Genomic DNA, 18,867 nt, shown 5'->3' on the forward strand with positions numbered 1-18,867 from the left:
AGCACAACCACCAGCTAACTACACCCTGGGAACCAGGCAACAGCCCCCAGCAGACACTGTCTAACACACTGGGGTGTCTTTGATCCGACTTTCTCAGTGCAGTGAAGCCATTCAGGCCCACACTGTTAGGGCCGACTTTGACATGAATCAAGCGCATTTCAGTTCTGCTTGAAACGTGATGGCATCTCCCGGTCTCCCTCTTTGTTGAGGCCTGTCAGAGTCGCCCCCTTCTCCCGTCCCCACGCAGAATGATGATTGGAGGATTATCAGGAAATGAGATATGTCAATCACAATTGTGAGCGTGCTATTGGAGGTGTTAGACAGTGACTCTGAAGGATCAACCTATCAAACAATGTTGCTGTCAGCTTTACTGGGGAGTTGGACAGAATGATCTTACAGTTAGAGCCCAGATTACCTGTCTGTCTCCCTCACTGTCTATGTCTGCCTGTCTGTATCAGTCTGTCTCCCTGTGTGTCTACAGGCTACACTGTACTAGTCTGTCTCCCTGTGTGTCTACAGGCTACACTGTACTAGTCTGTCTCCCTGTGTGTCTACAGGCTACACTGTACTAGTCTGTCTCCCTGTGTGTCTACAGGCTACACTGTACTAGTCTGTCTCCCTGTGTGTCTACAGGCTACACTGTACTAGTCTGTCTCCCTGTGTGTCTACAGGCTACACTGTACTAGTCTGTCTCCCTGTGTGTCTACAGGCTACACTGTACTAGTCTGTCTCCCTGTGTGTCTACAGGCTACACTGTACTAGTCTGTCTCCCTGTGTGTCTACAGGCTACACTGTACTAGTCTGTCTCCCTGTGTGTCTACAGGCTACACTGTACTAGTCTGTCTCCCTGTGTGTCTACAGGCTACACTGTACTAGTCTGTCTCCCTGTGTGTCTACAGGCTACACTGTACTAGTCTGTCTCCCTGTGTGTCTACAGGCTACACTGTACTAGTCTGTCTCCCTGTGTGTCTACAGGCTACACTGTACTAGTCTGTCTCCCTGTGTGTCTACAGGCTACACTGTACTAGTCTGTCTCCCTGTGTGTCTACAGGCTACACACTGATGAGATGTATAATCAGCTGGACTCCTATTCCCATCCATATTCCCCAGTGTCTCTCTCAGCCACTGTGTGTGTCTTTGCGTGTGCATCTGTTCATCTGTTTACTTGCTAGTATGCAGCTCTGAGAGCTGGCATGTGTCCATTGTGTGTGTGTGTGTGTGTGTGACCTCGGCGGACCGCTTCTCCACTTCGCTACCCCCCTCGGCTGTGCAGGCTCAACTATCCTCCCTCCCCAGGGACACAACTACATCTCATCCCTCTCTTCCCCCACACATCCTTTCTTCCTGGCCCGAGTCCCCATCCTCCTCCTCTCCTTCTCTCCTTTCCGCTGTCACAGTCAAGAGTGAGAGAGCACATCCCTAGTGAGCCAGAGAGAGAGAGAGAGAGAGAGAGAGAGAGAAGAAAGTGAGGTTGGGAGAAATAAAGAGAGATTGTAGGGAAACTAGAGCTGGAGAAGTACACATAAGAGCCCTTCTGCTTCACCCCGGGGTGTGTGGAGCGAGCGGGTTGTGCAGTGTGTCTCCAGCATGGCAGTGGCAGAGACAGCCGTGTCACAGGGATATAATGAACATTCCCAGGCAGAGAAGACACACCCCTGTGTTGTGTCTCTACACTGTCCTCAGTGGGACGAGGACGGCATGCTCGCCCTCCCCAAGGTGACTGCCGGCCCTCTGCTTCTCGCATCGCTTGCTGCCACGCAAACGCACTCTGCTTCAACTGCTCCTCTCTGGTCTCTCTCTCTGTTCAGGAGAGCTTCCTTAACCCGACAGTGACTCAAGCTAAAACTTTTAGTCGACGGAAAGTTGAAGGGAAGAATTTAGATTTATTTTTTAGCTTCTCTCCCCCCCCCCCTTCCATCTCTCCTCCCTGGTTTAAAATGAAGTGTGTGGGGTATTCTGTACCTTCAGGACCCTGGCTGTGACCTCAGGTTAATGGTCCACTCCTGTGAGTGGAATATCACTCCCCAAATTCTCCCTCCCTCTCTCGCACATACACACACTTGGCACCGCTACCCAGAGTGCCACTTCAGCATGTATAATTGAGGTGCTGAAGCTCTGCTGCAGAGTTGAACAAGAGAGAGCTTTTATGGCCATTACCTTTTAATAGTCCATCTCCTCTTCCTCTTCTCCATCCTCCTCTTCAACTTCTTCTGTTATACTTGAACTCTGGGGTCACACAGGGTAATCCTCCTCCACATCCTGTTTCTCCACAGTCTGCAGACCTCCAGCACCTGTTTCTCCTCAGTCTGCAGACCTCCAACACCTGTTTGTTCTCAGTCTGCAGACCTCCAGAGTCCAGCACCTGTTTGTCCTCAGTCTGCAGACCTCCAGCACCTGTTTGTCCTCAGTCTGCAGACCTCCAGCACCTGTTTGTCCTCAGTCTGCAGACCTCCAGCACCTGTTTGTCCTCAGTCTGCAGACCTCCAGAGTCCAGCACCTGTTTGTCCTCAGTCTGCAGACCTCCAGCACCTGTTTGTCCTCAGTCTGCAGACCTCCAGCACCTGTTTGTCCTCAGTCTGCAGACCTCCAGCACCTGTTTGTCCTCAGTCTGCAGACCTCCAGCACCTGTTTGTCCCCTCCTGAACTCTCTGCTGTCCTCTGTGTTCAGCTGTGCTCTGATGTGTTCTGCTGCTCCACAGGTGCGTCTGGAGTGGCCAACAGACCTGGCCATCAATCCCATGGATAACTCCATCTACGTCCTGGACAACAACGTAGTGCTGCAGATCACTGAGAACAGACAGGTACTCCAGCACATAGAAACACCACGCTGATAGTGTGAGCACAAGTAAAAAGTTGTCTGAAAAAATAAATAGTGAAGTAAAGTACTGATACCAGAAGAATCTACTTTAAGTACAGTACTTAAGTACATCCCATCTCTGCCCTCCAGCACATATCTTGTACCACCAGCACAAACACCAGTACCATTCCAGCAACACTCCAGCATGTATATTGTATCACCAGCACATCCACTAGTAGCAACCACTCTAGCACATCCACTAGTAGCAACCACTCTAGCACATCCACTAGTAGCAACCACTCTAGCACATCCACTAGTAGCAACCACTCTAGCACATCCACTAGTAGCAACCACTCTAGCACATCCACTAGTAGCAACCACTCTAGCACATCCACTAGTAGCAACCACTGTAGCACATCCACTAGTAGCAACCACTGTAGCACATCCACTAGTAGCAACCACTCTAGCACATCCACTAGTAGCAACCACTTTAGCACATCCACTAGTAGCAACCACTCTAGCACATCCACTAGTAGCAACCACTTTAGCACATCCACTAGTAGCAACCACTGTAGCACATCCACTAGTAGCAACCACTGTAGCACATCCAGCCCTACCACACGACTCCAGCAGATAATAAATACAATATCTGCAATCAAAGACAGATGTCGCTGTGCGTAGCTCAACGTTATCAGTGTTGTTGTTCCTGGACCCAGAGTGTGTTCCCTCTCCCCAGGTGCGCATCGTGGCGGGCCGTCCCATGCACTGCCAGGTGCCGGGGATCGAGTACACCCTGGGGAAGCGGGCAGGCCAGACCATGCTGGAGGGCGCCACAGCCATCGCACTGTCCTACAGCGGGATGCTCTACATCGCCGAGACGGACGACAAGAAGATCCATCGCATTCGACAGGTAGGCAGGGGTCAGGGGTCAGAGGTCAGGGGTCACAGTTCTCACCTGAGGTTCTCCTGCCTCCTCCTGGGGTTCTCCTCTGGGGCTGTGTTGTTGGTCAGGCCTTCGTCCTCACCTCTTCAGTCCTGTCTTCTCTCTCCTTGTTCATCCGTCCCCCTCGGTCCTCTCAGGTGTCCACAGACGGGGAGATCACCCACCTGGCCGGCGCCCTCTCCGAATGCGACTGCAAGAACGACGCCAACTGCGACTGCTACCAGACGGGCGACGGCTACGCCAAAGACGCCCGCCTCAACTCCCCGTCCTCGCTGGTGGTCTCTCCGGACGGGACCCTCTACGTGGCCGACCTGGGAAACATCCGCATCCGGGCCGTGCGGAAGAACCAGCCCCCGCCCGCCTCGCTGTCCCCCAGCTCTGGGCCCGGGTGGCTGGAGGTGGCCTCCCCCGCCTCCCAGGAGCTGTATGTGTTTGATGCCAACGGCACGCACCAGTACACCCTGTCCCTCGTCACCGGGGACTACAAGTACAACTTCAGGTGCTGCTCTCCTTCCTGCTTCACCCGCCTCCAATATTACTGAGCAGAATTAGCATCCCACACTGAATATTGTTTTGTCACTAGTAATGTCTTGATTAAATGTATTTGTCGAGCACATTTCAGAAATGTTTTGGTAGATCTTATAGAAATCGTAGAAATATTTAGTGTGATGTATTTTTGTATATTTATTGAGGTACATGGCATGACTTTCTAAACTCGAAGTGTGAGTGCTGTTTTAACTTTGATCGACTGATCGATGCTACAGCTACAGCAACGAGGAGGACGTTACCGCGGTAACGGACAGCAGCGGCAACACCCTGAGGATTCGCCGCGACCCCAACCGCATGCCTGTGAGGGTAGTCGCCCCTGACAACCAGGTGATCTGGCTGACCATCGGGACCAACGGGGGTCTGAAGACCATGACAACACAGGGGCAGGAGCTGGTGCTGTTTACTTACCATGGCAACAGCGGACTGCTCGCCACTAAGAGTATCCAGATAGGATGGACCACCTTCTATGAGTGAGTATCGGTTGATTGATGGGTGTGTGTGATGTGATGCGTGTGTTTGGTTGGTGTGTGTGTGGGGAGGGTGTTGGTAAGTGTGCCTGTAAGGTAATTGGTTGGTGTGTGTAAGTGCATCGGTTTGGCTCAGGCTGAAATCTTCAACCTACTGTTGATCTCAACTTGAAATGACCAATATAAAACCTTCAATTTCATGTCTGTCTTTGTGAGAAGCAGTTTAAAAAGCAGACAAATGGACAACACAGTGAAAGGATACCACACACACACACACACACACACACACACACACACACACTTCCCTGCTGCTGAAGGAGTGGGAGGTATCAATAGAATATGCTAATATGTCCTGGTTTTAGATAGAAGACTGTTTTTTCTCACCAGGACCTCTTGACATCTCTCTAACACACTCTTTGTCTCTTAATCTCAATTCCTTTTTCTGCTTCCCTCTCTCTTTTCATTTCCTGTCTCTAAATCCCCCCCCCTTTCTTTTTCTGCCTCTCTCTCCCTTGCTTCAACTCTCTCCCTCTCTCTCTCATTCTAATGTCTACACTCCTCATTCTCCCTGCATCTCTCTATCACTTCCTGCCACCCCCCCCCCCTTGTCCCCCCCCCCCCCCCAGTTATGACAGCGAAGGTCGTCTGACTAACGTGACCTTCCCCACGGGGGTGGTGACCAATCTCCATGGCGACATGGCGGGTGCCATCACGGTTGACATAGAAACGTCGGGGCGAGACGAGGACGTCAGCATCACCACCAACCTCTCCTCCATCGACTCCTTCTACACACTCGTCCAGGGTGAGTGACAGAGAGAGAGAGAGAAGCAGTGTGTTTGGAATGTGTGCCCATACCTCGTCCTCCAGAATGTTGATGATTCCATCGATATGAAGCCTTGATTAACCACACACACAAATTAAGTCAGCGTTAATGACTGTTGCTGCTTGTCACTGATGTGATCAGCTTGTTTATAATGAGCAGCTCACTGGGGTGAAGGGCTGAGGAATCAATACGCTTAAATATTAAAACTCTTAAGTACTGAGATCTACGAGAGAGAAGGGGGAGGGAGGGAGGGAGGGAGGGAAGGAGAGAGGGAGAGGAAAGAGAGAGAAGGGGGAGGGTGGGAGGGAAGGAGGGAAGGAGAGAGGGAGAGGAAAGAGGGAGAAGGGGGAGGGTGGGAGGGAAGGAAGGAAGGAAGGAAGGAAGGAGAGAGGGAGAGGAAAGAGAGAGAAGTGGGAGGGTGGGAGGGAGGGAGGGAAGGAGAGAGGGAGAGGAAAGAGAGAGAAGGGGAGAGAGACACAAGGAGGTTTAGAGCTACAGACAAATGGGCAGACGGAGAGAAACAAGCCAGACACTAGGGGAGAGTGTTAGAGGTGGGTGTAGAACAGAACACTTACTCCCTGTAGCCACGCTCCCGTTCACACTGACTCCTACAGAACAATCCTTCACGTTAGGCAGTGAGAAACTCCAATGTTCCTCTCTCCCCTCCCTCCCTACTTTACATCCCTTTTGTACCCTCCTTGCTGCAACCATATCTCCCTGTCAACCCTACCTTGCCCATATCCTTTCTTTCTGACTTTCTTCATATTTCTTCACCTCCTCCATCTCTCCCTCCCTTCCTTTTCCTCCCACCTCCCCTCCTCCCCCCACCCCCTCGAATCTCTCCCCCCTTCCTCCCACCTCATCTGATGTCTCCCTCTTCTTCCCGCCTTTCCCTCCCGCTCTCCTTCCGTCTGTCGTCCTCGCTCCAGACCAGCTGCGTAACAGCTACCAGGTGGGCTACGACAGCTCGCTGAGGGTCATCTACGCCAACGGCATGGACACCCACTACCAGACGGAGCCTCACATCCTGGCGGGCGCCGCCAACCCGACCGTGGCGCGGCGCAACATGACGCTGCCGGGAGAGAACGGGCAGAACCTGGTGGAGTGGCGCTTCAGGAAGGAACAGACGCGCGGGAAGGTCATCGTGTTCGGACGCAAGCTACGGGTAAGAGAGGAGCGGCGGGAGGACATCGGCGTTCTTCACGGTGAGGACTTCCCTCCAGGTGTTTTTCACTTTTGATTTATCGTCTGTCGGTTTGTTTGTTTGTTTCCCAGGTGAACGGGCGAAACCTGTTATCTGTGGACTATGACCGGTCGCTCCGCACGGAGAAGATCTACGATGATCACAGGAAGTTCCTGCTGAAGATCGTCTACGACACGCAAGGTCACCCCACCCTCTGGGTCCCCAGCAGCAAACTGCTGTCAGTCAACCTCACATACTCCAGGTAGGTCAGGGGGCCCAGCCCGGGGGTCAGGTGGTGACCACAACCCTGAGGATGTTGGTTCAACTCAAAACATTCTAGAACTACTTGTGTCTCTCTCTGTCTCTCGCTCACACACTCTCTCTCTCTCTGACTGGATGTGTTCCAGTTCGGGGCAGGTGACAGGGCTCCAGAGAGGCCCCACCACAGAGAAAGTGGAGTATGACAGCCAGGGACGCATCCTCTCTCGAGTGTTTGCTGACGGAAAAACCTGGAGCTACACTTACTTGGATAAGGTGAGGAGATGGATACACACACACACATACACACCGGAAAAATTATTAAGAACCAGCATTTAGAAAATAATGTTGAAAATACTTTTATTCTTCCGCACAAATAAAGAAGACAAAAAAACTAACATATTTAAAACAATATTCATGTGAAACATCGAGGGTGCCTGGGACTGTTGGACAGTACACTACATACACACACAAGTATCCACACACACACACAAGCAGGCACACACACACACACACCCCAGGATTAGCACATGCACAAGGGCAGGTTCACACACAGCAGCTGAAAATAACTCTGAACAACTACTGAAGTAATTGACACACTAATGCCTTGCAGATGCAGACAAGCATATACAGATGTGCACAAAGGCGTGCGGCGGGTGTGTGCGTGCGTGAGCGTGCGTGAGCGTGCGTGTGACAGACCAGTCTCTTAGTTTTCCCTCTCCCACTGTCAGCAGAAACACACAGCAAGGTCATCTACTGAGACAACACCAACACATACACACACTTTCTTTTTCTCTCTTCGATCTCCCCTTGTCTGTAACACACACACACACACTGGTCCCCCTGAAAGCTGTAAGTGTCAGAGTGTTATTTGGAGATATACAAGGCGACACACAGACCACATTAAAGAGACCCCTATTCCCTTCAGGAGGGAGGGAGGAAGAAAGAGGATAACACTGACATTGTTTGTAGATGTTACTACAGAGAGTGTGTGTGTGTGTGTGTGTGTGTGTGTGTGTGTGTGTGTGTGTGTGTCCTGGGGGACCAGGTTTAAGGCTGTAGCAGGGTTATTGAGGAGGAGACTAGAGCCACTCTGGGAGATTGAATCCTGGCTCAGTTGCCCACAGAGGAGAGGAGAGGAAGAACAGAAGGTGAAACAAAGAACAATTCTACAACGGACAGAAACAGAGAGAGAAGGACTTGGTAATAAAACAGTGGATAAAAGAAGGTCGGAGAGAAGAATGAGGAGAGAGAGAGAGAGAGAGAGAGAGAGAGAGAGAGAGAGAGAGAGAGAGAGAGAGAGAGAGAGAGAGAGAGAGAGAGAGAGAGACAAGACAAAAATGAGACATCACTGAGATCACTTCATGCTGACTAGAATCCCCCTTGTCCCTCTAGAAAGAGGTTCTCATTACTGATCTCCTTCTATTGTCTGACACACACACACAGTACAAACACAAACGGAGTAAAGGAGATAAACATGAGAGCAGATCTGCTATATGCTGTCTTCCCCCAGTGGAATATTAGTTTTCTGTTAGAGCAGAAACTTTGTGTAACATTTGCATGGATTTCATCTCCCTGTTTCTATCTGCCAGTCCTGTGTATTTAGAGTGACCAGGGCTAGGTGGGGAGGGAGAGCTACGGAGGGAGAGGTATACAACAATGAAATACCCACATACTCAAGTTCACACCCTAGGAAGCCTTGCAGAGGCACCACACACACACACACACACACTCTCTAAGACATCTCCTGCATGTAGAAACAGTCTGGTGACCTGTGTCCCCTGAGATGCTGAGTGGAGGTGTTTTAAACTGAGGGAAGGATGGAAGGAGGACAAGATGGAAGTGTAGTGACAGTGGGGTGACACTTCCATCTTGTCCTCCTTCCATCCTTCCCTCAGGAGAAGGGGTATCTATGTGAGACTCTGTCTCGTACACAAATAGAACACATTCCTTCTCGCTCTTTCACTTTCCCCAGCTTACACCCCCCCCCTTCTCCTCTCCCTTTTTCTTTCCTGTTGAAATATTCAGTGTTCACCAGAATTATCCCGCTCATGTCAGGCGCTGATGTTGTCGCTCAAACATCAGCACACAATAGCACACATGCATGTGCACTCACACACACACACACCTCCTCCTCTTTTCCATTTTTTCAGGTGTGCTCGGCTGTCCTCCTCCATCCCCCCTATCCCGCCCTACTCCTCCTCCCTCTCTTCCTCCCCCTAGCCTTTCTCAGGTGCTAATGTGTGCGTTTGTGTGTCCAACTGTGTGTCTAAGTGATTGCCACATCCACTGAAGCCTGGCTGATTAGATAAGTAGGGCTCAAGGCTGGGGCTGAGGTAGAGGCTGGGATTGGAGCCGAGGTAGAGGCTGTGGCTAGCCGTGAAAGGCTAGCAGACGCTAATTGCAAAGCACTTAAGCATTAATACAGCAAAAGGCTGTTTGTGTGTGAAAGAGGGATTCAAAAGGGTCAAGGATAACTCAATTAAAAAAGGAGATTGGATGTTAATACCTGCACCCTGCCTACTCTGCTCCCCGTTTGGCATTCTCTAACACTCATTACAGAGATTAATGTTTTCCTGTGTTCTCTCTCTCCCTTTCTTTCTCTTCTCCCCACTCTCTCTTTTGTCTTGTACTCCCTCCCTCCTTCCCCATCCCCTCCAATCGCTGTTCTTTCTTTAACACTTCCTTACCCCCCCCACCCCATCTACTATGACCCTCACCTTTCCCCCCCCTCTCTCTTTCTCTCTCTCTCTCTCTCTCTCTCTCTCTCTTTCCCCCCCTTTTCTCTCTCTCTCTCTCTCTCTTTCCCCCCTTTCTCTCTCTCTCTCTCTCTCTCTCTCTCTCTCTCTCTTTCCCCCCTTTTCTCTCTCTCTCTCTCTCTCTCTCTCTTTCCCCCCTTTCTCTCTCTCTCTCTCTCTCTCTCTCTCTCTCTCTCTCTCTCTCTCTCTCTCTCTCTCTCTCTCTCTCTCTCTCTCTCCCTCTCTCTCTCCTGGTATCCAGTCCATGGTGCTGCTCCTCCACAGTCAGAGACAGTACATCTTTGACTACGACCTGCAGGACCGGCTCTCTGCTGTCACCATGCCCAGCGTGGCACGCCACACCATGCACACCATCCGCTCTGTGGGGTACTACCGGAACATCTACCACCCGCCTGAGAGCAACGCCTCCGTCACCGTCGACTACAGGTACGCTCTGTCACACACGCAGTCAATTACTCTGCCTTCTTCTGTTGTTTTTAATGTTGTTATATTTAGTTTTTTGCTGCTTTTAATGTCTTGTGTACCCCTGTACGGTGTCCTTGAGTGCCGAGAAAGGCGCATTAAATAAAATGTATTATTATTATGACAGCATTGAGAGGATGCAGCACCGCAAACACCACTGCTTCCAGCTCCTTTTTCCACAGAGAGATCATTGCACATTATGCTAAACAGATCCCTGCCACTTTGCGTTTACAGAGTGAAGTCTAACGTAATATAATCTGAAGTAATTGAATGTCATCTAATGTAATTTCATGTAATCTAATGTGCAGCGAGGACGGCCAGCTTCTCCGCGTGGCTCACCTCGGCACCGGACGCAGGATCCTCTACAAATACCGGCGTCAGAACAAGCTGGCTGAGATCCTGTACGACTCGACCCGCGTCAGCTTCACGTACGACGAGACGGCGGGAGTCCTGAAGACGGTCAACCTGCAGAGCGAAGGCTTCATCTGCTCCATCCGCTACCGGCAGATCGGCCCGCTGGTGGACCGGCAGATCTTCCGCTTCAGCGAGGACGGCATGGTCAACGCTCGCTTCGACTACACTTACGACAACAGGTGCCTCCCAGCTCTCCTGACAGGTTGAATGTGTCTGAAATGTCTCTTAAGTGTTGATTAGGAAACTCTTTCTTTGCCTTGTGTCAGATTGATTTCTGTCAGAAGGCAGCCCAAGGATGCACAACAAGGAAACGGATTCACTTTGTTTATTAGCATGAGCTCGGATCATGTGACCGTCCACGGCAGAGTGGTCAGAATGAGTGAAAAACATGTCTCTCAGATGGCATTTATATTTGGCCGGACAGTACAGATATAGTAACCACCAAACATGCTCTTAAACAGCACAAATTCCACAAATAATGCACATGGGAAATGGCACACAGGTGATACAGTCATAACTCAATGTGGAGACTTTTATCTGCGTCCTGCTCTCTCCAGAGGTTGCACAGAGCACATTCCCAGATCTATGTGTCCTTCCAGGGGCCCACGGCACGACCTCTTGACCTCACGCTAGGGACAGCCTCACATATAGAACATACGCGTATCACCTTGCGTTGAGGTGTTTTGTCGTGCAAGCACTTTGTAACTCATCTGTAATAAGTGCAATAAATCATATTATTACTTATCATTTACATTTAGTCATTTAGCAGAAGCTCTTATCCAGAGCGACTTACAGTAAGTACAGGGACATTCCCTCGAGGAAAGTAGGGTGAAGTGCCTTGCCCAAGGACACAACGTCATTTGGCACGGCCGGGAATAGAACCGGCAACATTCTGATTACTAGCCCGATTCCCTAACCGCTCAGCCACCTGACTCACTACATCATTTTTCTTGTATTGGCAGCTTCCGTGTGACCAGCATGCAGGCGGTCATCAACGAGACGCCCCTCCCCATCGACCTCTACCAGTTCGATGACATCTCCGGGAAGGTGGAGCAGTTTGGAAAGTTTGGCGTGATCTACTATGACATCAACCAGATCATCTCAACTGCAGTCATGACCTACACCAAGCACTTTGACGTCCACGGCAGGATCAAAGAGATTCAGTATGAGATCTTCAGATCCCTGATGTACTGGATCACCATCCAGTACGACAACATGGGCCGGGTCACCAAGAGGGAGATCAAGATCGGCCCGTTCGCCAACACCACTAAGTACGGCTACGAGTACGACGTGGACGGCCAGCTGCAGACCGTGTCGCTCAACGAGAAGATGATGTGGAGGTATGGAGGACTGGACGCTGTGTCATGTATTACTAGCATTACTGGCACTAGTAGTAGTATTTTATTATTAGTTATAGTAGTAGCAGTATTAGTATTCAAACTGAACTATCTCTTTATGTAAAGTTATTCAAGTTATAAAATCCAACCTTTGACCCCAAAGGTACAACTACGACCTGAACGGTAACCTGCACCTGCTGAACCCTGGGAACTCTGCCAGGCTCACGCCGCTCCGCTACGACCTGCGTGACCGCATCACGCGCCTCGGGGACGTCCAGTACCGGCTGGACGAGGACGGCTTTCTACGGCAGAGAGGGGCAGAGATCTTTGAGTACAACTCGAAAGGTACATGGAGGGTTGTCATGGAGGGTTGTCACGGAGGGTTGTCATGGAGGGTTGTCACGGAGGGTTGTCATGGAGGGCAAGTCCAGGGGTACAGTGAGTGTGTGGGACGAGTGTCTAGTGAGTCAATCATCAAGTCAGCTGTAAAAAAAAAAAAATGTCAGTCATCCAATCTATGAAGTACCAGTCATCCCTCCGGTCAGCCAGCCAACCTACTATCTGACACTCCTCCCTCCCCCTGCTGTGCTTCTGACCCCAGGCCTACTGGAGCGTGTCTACAGCAAGGGCAACAGCTGGACCATCCAGTATCGCTACGACGGGCTGGGCCGCCGGGTGGCCTCCAGGACCAGCCTGGGACAGCACCTGCAGTTCTTCTATGCAGACCTCAACTACCCCACCCGCATCACGCACGTGTACAACCACTCCTCCTCGGAGATCACCTCGCTCTACTACGACCTGCAGGGGCACCTGTTCGCCATGGAGATCAGCAGTGGGGAGGAGTTCTACATCGCCTGCGACAACACTGGGACTCCTCTGGCTGTGTTCAGCAGCAACGGACTGCTGCTCAAGCAGGTACACAATTATTTGTGTGTGTGTTTGTGTGTGTGTAAAGGACGGTGAAGGTGATGTGGTATGTGTTTTTATGTGACCATCTGCTTCTCCCTCTGCAGGTCCAATACACGGCCTACGGCGAGGTCTACTTCGACTCCAACCCCGACTTTGTCCTGGTCATCGGTTTCCACGGCGGCCTGTACGACCCCTTGACGCGCCTGCTCCACTTCGGTGACCGTGACTACGACATCCCTGCAGGGCGCTGGACCACTCCGGACATCAGCACTTGGACCCGCGTAGGTCGCGACCCCCAGCCATTCAACCTGTACATGTTCAGGAACAACAACCCGGTCAGCAAGGTGCACCAGGTTAAGGAGTACGTCACAGGTGAGTGGCAGAGACACAAACACGCACAGACACAGTCACATACGAACACAGTCACATACAAACACGCACAGACACAGTCACATACGAACACAGTCACATACAAACACGCACAGACACAGTCACATACGAACACAGTCACATACAAACACGCACAGACACAGTCACATACGAACACAGTCACATACAAACACGCACAGACACAGTCACATACGAACACAGTCACATACAAACACGCACAGACACAGTCACATACGAACACAGTCACATACAAACACGCACAGACACAGTCACATACGAACACAGTCACATACAAACACGCACAGACACAGTCACATACGAACACAGTCACATACAAACACGCACAGACACAGTCACATACGAACACAGTCACATACAAACACGCACAGACACAGTCACATACAAACACGCACAAACACAGTCACATACGAACACGCACAGACACAGTCACATACAAACACAGCAATATGGAACGACAGCAAACTGATGCTCTCCCTCTTTCCCTCCCTCGCTGTCTCTTTCTCGACGTTGCCACGGTGACAGACATCAACATCTGGCTAGTGACGTTTGGGTTCCACCTTCACAATGCTATCCCAGGATTCCCCATCCCCAAGTTCGACCTGACGCAGCCCTCGCTGGAAATGAAGAAGAGCCAGCTGTGGGACGACTTGCCCGTACGTATCCCTACGCCTCAGGCTCTGGCTGGGATAACCACTCTCTCTCTTTGTTTGTGTGTGTGTGTGTGTAGGGCGAGAAGAGTCAGTCGTCGCACAAATACAAACTCTCACACCTTCTTTGAATTCTAACACACACATTAAAACATGGTGGTCTGCCGTTCGGCACAGAGATTGAACCAGTTATTACACAGCCTAGTTTTTCCCCTCTTTGTAGACTCAGGTTGTTTGACGTGATAATGAGCTCCAGTAACTGTTTCAGCTGTGTTATCAGGACAGTCTCCGTTTGAAAACATTTCTCCCCTCGCTCTCTCCTCTTGCTTCCTCCCCGTCTATCCTTTTTTCTGTCCTTCCTCTCTCTCTCTCTCTTTCTCTCCTTCTCCCTGCTGCACTATGATTCAGTGAAGCCACATTAGTTCAAATAAACGGCAATAAACTTAAAAGCTCAGCATTTTATTTCCTGTCTCTTGATAAACAAATATCACTGTATTTAGTGTTGCCATCCTTCGGGAGGTATAAGCCACACAGTACAAAGTAATACTGAGAGTAATGGAATCATAAAAACCGTTTTAAAGAAAGCTTGCCACATCTACAATCAGTGCAGGTCTTCACTGTAATGTGTTGATAGTTTATAAAGCTAATGGAAACTGTTTGATACTGTGCCTTCTAGGCAGTTACAGCACACGCAGCAAAGTCAACTATCACATTGCTGTTCATCTCTTTTTCCCCCAACTCTCTCTCTCTCTCTCTGCTTGACACTGTATCTCATCTTCCTCACATGTTCTCTGTGTGGCTTGTCTCATCCCTCCCTTCCACTCACCCCCTCTCTCCTCTCTCCCCGGCAGTCCATCTCCGGGGTACAACAGGAAGTGACACGCCAGGCAAAGGCCTTCCTGTCGTTCGAACGCATGCCTGAGATCCAGCTGAGCCGGCGCAGGGCGGAACGTGACAAACCCTGGCTGTGGTTCGCTACCGTGCGCTCACTCATCGGCAAGGGCGTGATGCTGGCAGTCACCCAGGGCCGGGTCATCACCAACGCCCTGAACATCGCCAACGAGGACTGCATCAAGGTGGCAGCAGTGCTCAACAATGCCTTTTATCTAGAGGACCTACATTTCACGGTGGAAGGACGCGACACACACTACTTTATCAAGACCAGCCTTCCAGAAACCGACCTCAGCGCGCTGCGGCTTACCTCCGGCAAGAAGTCCCTGGAGAATGGCGTGAATGTCACCGTGTCCCAGTCCACAACGGTGGTCAACGGACGCACGCGGCGCTTCGCCGACGTGGAGCTGCAGTTCGGCTCGCTGGCGCTGCACGTGCGCTACGGCATGACCCTGGATGAGGAGAAGGCCCGTGTTCTGGAGCAGGCCCGGCAGAGGGCGCTGGGAAGCTCCTGGGCCCGTGAGCAGCAACGCGTGAGGGAGGGAGAGGAAGGGGTGAGGCTGTGGACGGAGGGGGAGAAGAGGCAGCTGCTGAGCGGAGGGAAAGTGCTGGGGTACGACGGCTACTACGTCCTGTCCATAGAACAGTACCCCGAGCTGGCCGACAGCGCCAACAACATCCAGTTCCTTAGGCAGAGCGAGATTGGCAAGAGGTAACCACACTGGCTACTGGGACTACAACGGTTTTAGACATACAATAATGGCCGCCAAAGAGACTGCCCTCCCTTATAGTTCCTTCCTTTTTCCTTCCTCTTCTACCCCTGACTCCCTGCCTGGCTACCCCTTCTTTTTACTCTGGAACGGGCAAGTCCTAGGCTAGTGCTGCGTTTAGCCCTATCTAGCTGTCACAAAGTGAAATGTAGAAATATGCTAAACTTACTGTCCGTCCAAGAAGACTGAGTCGACCAACTCTAGTTAAAGAACCTCTCTGATGTTTGTTTCCTTGCTCGATACAGCGTTGAATGGAACTGAGAACTCTCTGAGAGAGTCTAAACTCTCTGCTTTGTGAAAGGAATTAAAATAAACAATGTTTGTTTTGTTTTTTTGATATATATTACTTCCTGAATTTGCTTCAGAAAATGTTTGAAAAAAGGAAGAAAAAATGTTTTGTTTACATATTGTACGTTACACCACTTCACCTGCCTGGACTGTGGAGACTAATGTCTATAATCTGATTGGTCCTCCTGAATCTCTGACCTATGACTTTGCTTATAGTCAAAGGGACAATGCTAGTTTTGCTTGCAGTAGAACATGTGTGTTTTCACGGCAAACGGGAGCAGACAGTCAGGGAGGAGGCGTGGCCTGAGTGTTAGAATCCCTTACTTCTTTATTGTAAAGGGACTGTACCTTTGACAGCAGAAGATCTTAAAGGGACAGTACCACCGGTGACTTTGACAGCAGAAGATCTTAAAGGGACAGTACCACCAGTGACTTTGACAGTAGAAGATCTTAAAGGGACAGTACCACCGGTGACTTTGACAGCATAAGATCTTAAAGGGACAGTACCACCGGTGACTTTGACAGCATAAGATCTTAAAGGGACACTGCCAAACAGTGACTTTAACAATTTAGATTAACATTACAATCAGTGACCGTGTGAATGGCTGAAGGAGGGGGGAACTGGTGTCAACGCGTGTGTATGTGTGTGTGTTTGTGTGTACATGAAGACTTTGGAAACTGCTCATTTAAAGGAGAAATCAAACTAATGGAAAGAAATCATAATCCAAGCGATGTTTTGAAGACAATGTGGAGACTTAAGAGTATGTTTAAGGATATTTTTTTTAAGATAAAAAAAATCCACTTATCCTTACATCAATATTAGTCTCAGAGAAAGTAATTTATGTACAGTGTTTATACATTAAAAATAAAATCTTGAAAAAATATGAAGATCTTTTTCCTGGTCATGCATCACTGTTTATACTCTTTATAAGTTTTAAATAATCTATCCTGTTTAAATGTATAGAAATACTTATTGAAATTACAGAAACAAATCTTTACCAACGATTTCGGCACTTAAATGATTCCTGTAGTTTAAATTGTAATTTTTCTCATTTGGATAGATTATATTTCGACCAACTCTAAAAACAATTTTTGGGGTTTGTTTTTTGTTTTGACACTTCTGTATTGAATTAGTCAAGTGTCTGTTTTAAGTGATTGATGTCAGACATGCAAAACCATGATGTATTAGATTATGTGGTGGAGGTGGTTTTATCCTTGTATAAGACCCTTGGACCATGGTGGTGTCCTCTTGGTCCAGTGGTAGATGCTTGGTCTTTATGACAGAGAACCTGGGGTTAAAATCCCTATGTTTTCTAATGCTAGCCTACTGTCGACTGAGTTGTATTGCTGTGTTCTGGTTGTGCTTTGTACCACCGGTCAAGTCCTTGTGATCAAGCCCTTGATATCAAAGTGCTCATCACCTCTGCAGCTAAGGGTGCTTATTAGAACACCTACATTTTCCAACCATATATATTATAGAAAGCTAGAGGAATATTCTAGAACTTTGGTAACATGCTGTATTCTTAGCCCGGAATTCCACGCCAACTATAAAGCTTCTCTTCATTACAAAACCTTCTCTCTCTCTTTCTACATACCTCCCCTCCTTCTGTCAGTATATATATATATCTCACTTTTATTCTCTATCAGCCCAGAAGCAGAGACATGCTGGATAACTGAGGCCAGACCTGACCAATCAAACCTAACCAGATAACCCTCTAGCAATACCAGAAGCACTGGATTCATAGTCACAGAGGAATCATTTACCAACAAGGTGCTGACATCACTGGTACCACTAAAGTACATCTAAACTACTTTATTGTTGGCTACAGCCACAAGCATTCCAGCCACCCCCTTCCCACCCCTCTAACCTGGCCTGCAACTGAAGATGCTCACACAGAAACACAACCAACTACAATGTGATCACACAGGTCAGCAGCGAGGGTTGGACAAAGGGTAGGAATGGGGAGAGAAGAGAAAAGAGAGGGTGAGATGGGGGTGAAGGAAGAGAGGGATGGAGAGAAAGGGGGGGAAAGGAAGAGAGAGAGGGTCATAGCGGGTGTTGGAGGTCGATGTTAAAGGGAATGTTCGATGACTCTAAATGCTCAGTAAAGATGAGGATGAAGTAACAGAGATGAGCTCTGAATGTTCTCAGTTCCTGTTATGGCCTGAGGCACTGAAACACACACACATACAGAGTGCTGGAGAAGAAACACAAATAGTCTGTTATCCTCTCTCGTTAACATCCTGCATAAAAAAGAACTATTTAGAAGTTCAAAAAAGGTTATTTTCCATGTGACCTGAACCTACCCAAGAGGTGGGTTATCTTTAAACAACGCATTTACAGCAACATCAATGTGACGCATCATAGCTTAATCTCCTTTATGTTGTTTCAGGCTTAATAGTTCATACCCTCCTTTATGTAAAAACTCTTTATAAACTGATTGTATTCGTTCTGAGAAATGTTGACAGATATCTGAAAAAGCTTTTTTTCTTTTGTAATGATTTCATTTTCTGTCTTAAGCTTTTTTTTTTACTGGTTTTAATTGAACAGTCAACAAAAGACATCAGTAAATGGTGTTTGGTCTATTTTCTATATTAACTAAACATTCTTTGTTCAGTTTGATATTTTTATCAATACTTTTTTTATTTTTTTTTATTTTAAGGAAGGTAAACTAGTATTCTTCAACTTTTTTCTGTCTTTGGAAACCCAAATAGGTTGTCTCAAAATGTAAATGTGTTCAATTTATGAGTCTGTCTGCTATGTAATGATGGCACAGAAAGCGCCTATAATTTATTCTAATAGTTTTCTCTGTTATCTTTTCTATCTTCATCTTCTGCAGGTCACATCCCCGTAATGTTGTTTTTATATCAACATGGCTGTTTCTAGAATGCTAATAAAAAGTGCAATTTCCAGTGTTTGAATCTCCGGCAGATGGTAATGGGATCGGATCCCTCAACA

At 48.9% G+C, this 18,867-nt stretch overlaps 1 protein-coding gene across 1 annotated transcript in view; it reads left to right on the top strand.

Moving 5' to 3' along the window:
* Nucleotides 1–17,548, top strand: part of tenm3 (teneurin transmembrane protein 3) — a 43,768-nt gene extending 26,220 nt beyond the window's left edge. Inside the window, exons 11-28 of the mRNA XM_067250334.1 lie at nt 1,684–1,716; nt 2,306–2,542; nt 2,700–2,801; nt 3,534–3,707; nt 3,878–4,239; nt 4,505–4,759; nt 5,383–5,558; nt 6,509–6,744; nt 6,855–7,024; nt 7,170–7,296; nt 10,021–10,205; nt 10,550–10,834; nt 11,618–11,995; nt 12,156–12,337; nt 12,594–12,907; nt 13,006–13,273; nt 13,835–13,965; nt 14,811–17,548. Coding sequence (XP_067106435.1) covers nt 1,684–1,716; nt 2,306–2,542; nt 2,700–2,801; nt 3,534–3,707; nt 3,878–4,239; nt 4,505–4,759; nt 5,383–5,558; nt 6,509–6,744; nt 6,855–7,024; nt 7,170–7,296; nt 10,021–10,205; nt 10,550–10,834; nt 11,618–11,995; nt 12,156–12,337; nt 12,594–12,907; nt 13,006–13,273; nt 13,835–13,965; nt 14,811–15,566 — 4,371 coding nt within the window. The 3' untranslated portion in view covers nt 15,567–17,548. The remainder of the gene's footprint in view (nt 1–1,683; nt 1,717–2,305; nt 2,543–2,699; nt 2,802–3,533; nt 3,708–3,877; nt 4,240–4,504; nt 4,760–5,382; nt 5,559–6,508; nt 6,745–6,854; nt 7,025–7,169; nt 7,297–10,020; nt 10,206–10,549; nt 10,835–11,617; nt 11,996–12,155; nt 12,338–12,593; nt 12,908–13,005; nt 13,274–13,834; nt 13,966–14,810) is intronic.
* The last annotated feature ends 1,319 nt before the right edge of the window (nt 17,549–18,867 follow it).

This window comes from Osmerus mordax, chromosome 14 (assembly GCF_038355195.1).
Source record: "Osmerus mordax isolate fOsmMor3 chromosome 14, fOsmMor3.pri, whole genome shotgun sequence".
Lineage (NCBI taxonomy): Eukaryota > Metazoa > Chordata > Actinopteri > Osmeriformes > Osmeridae > Osmerus > Osmerus mordax.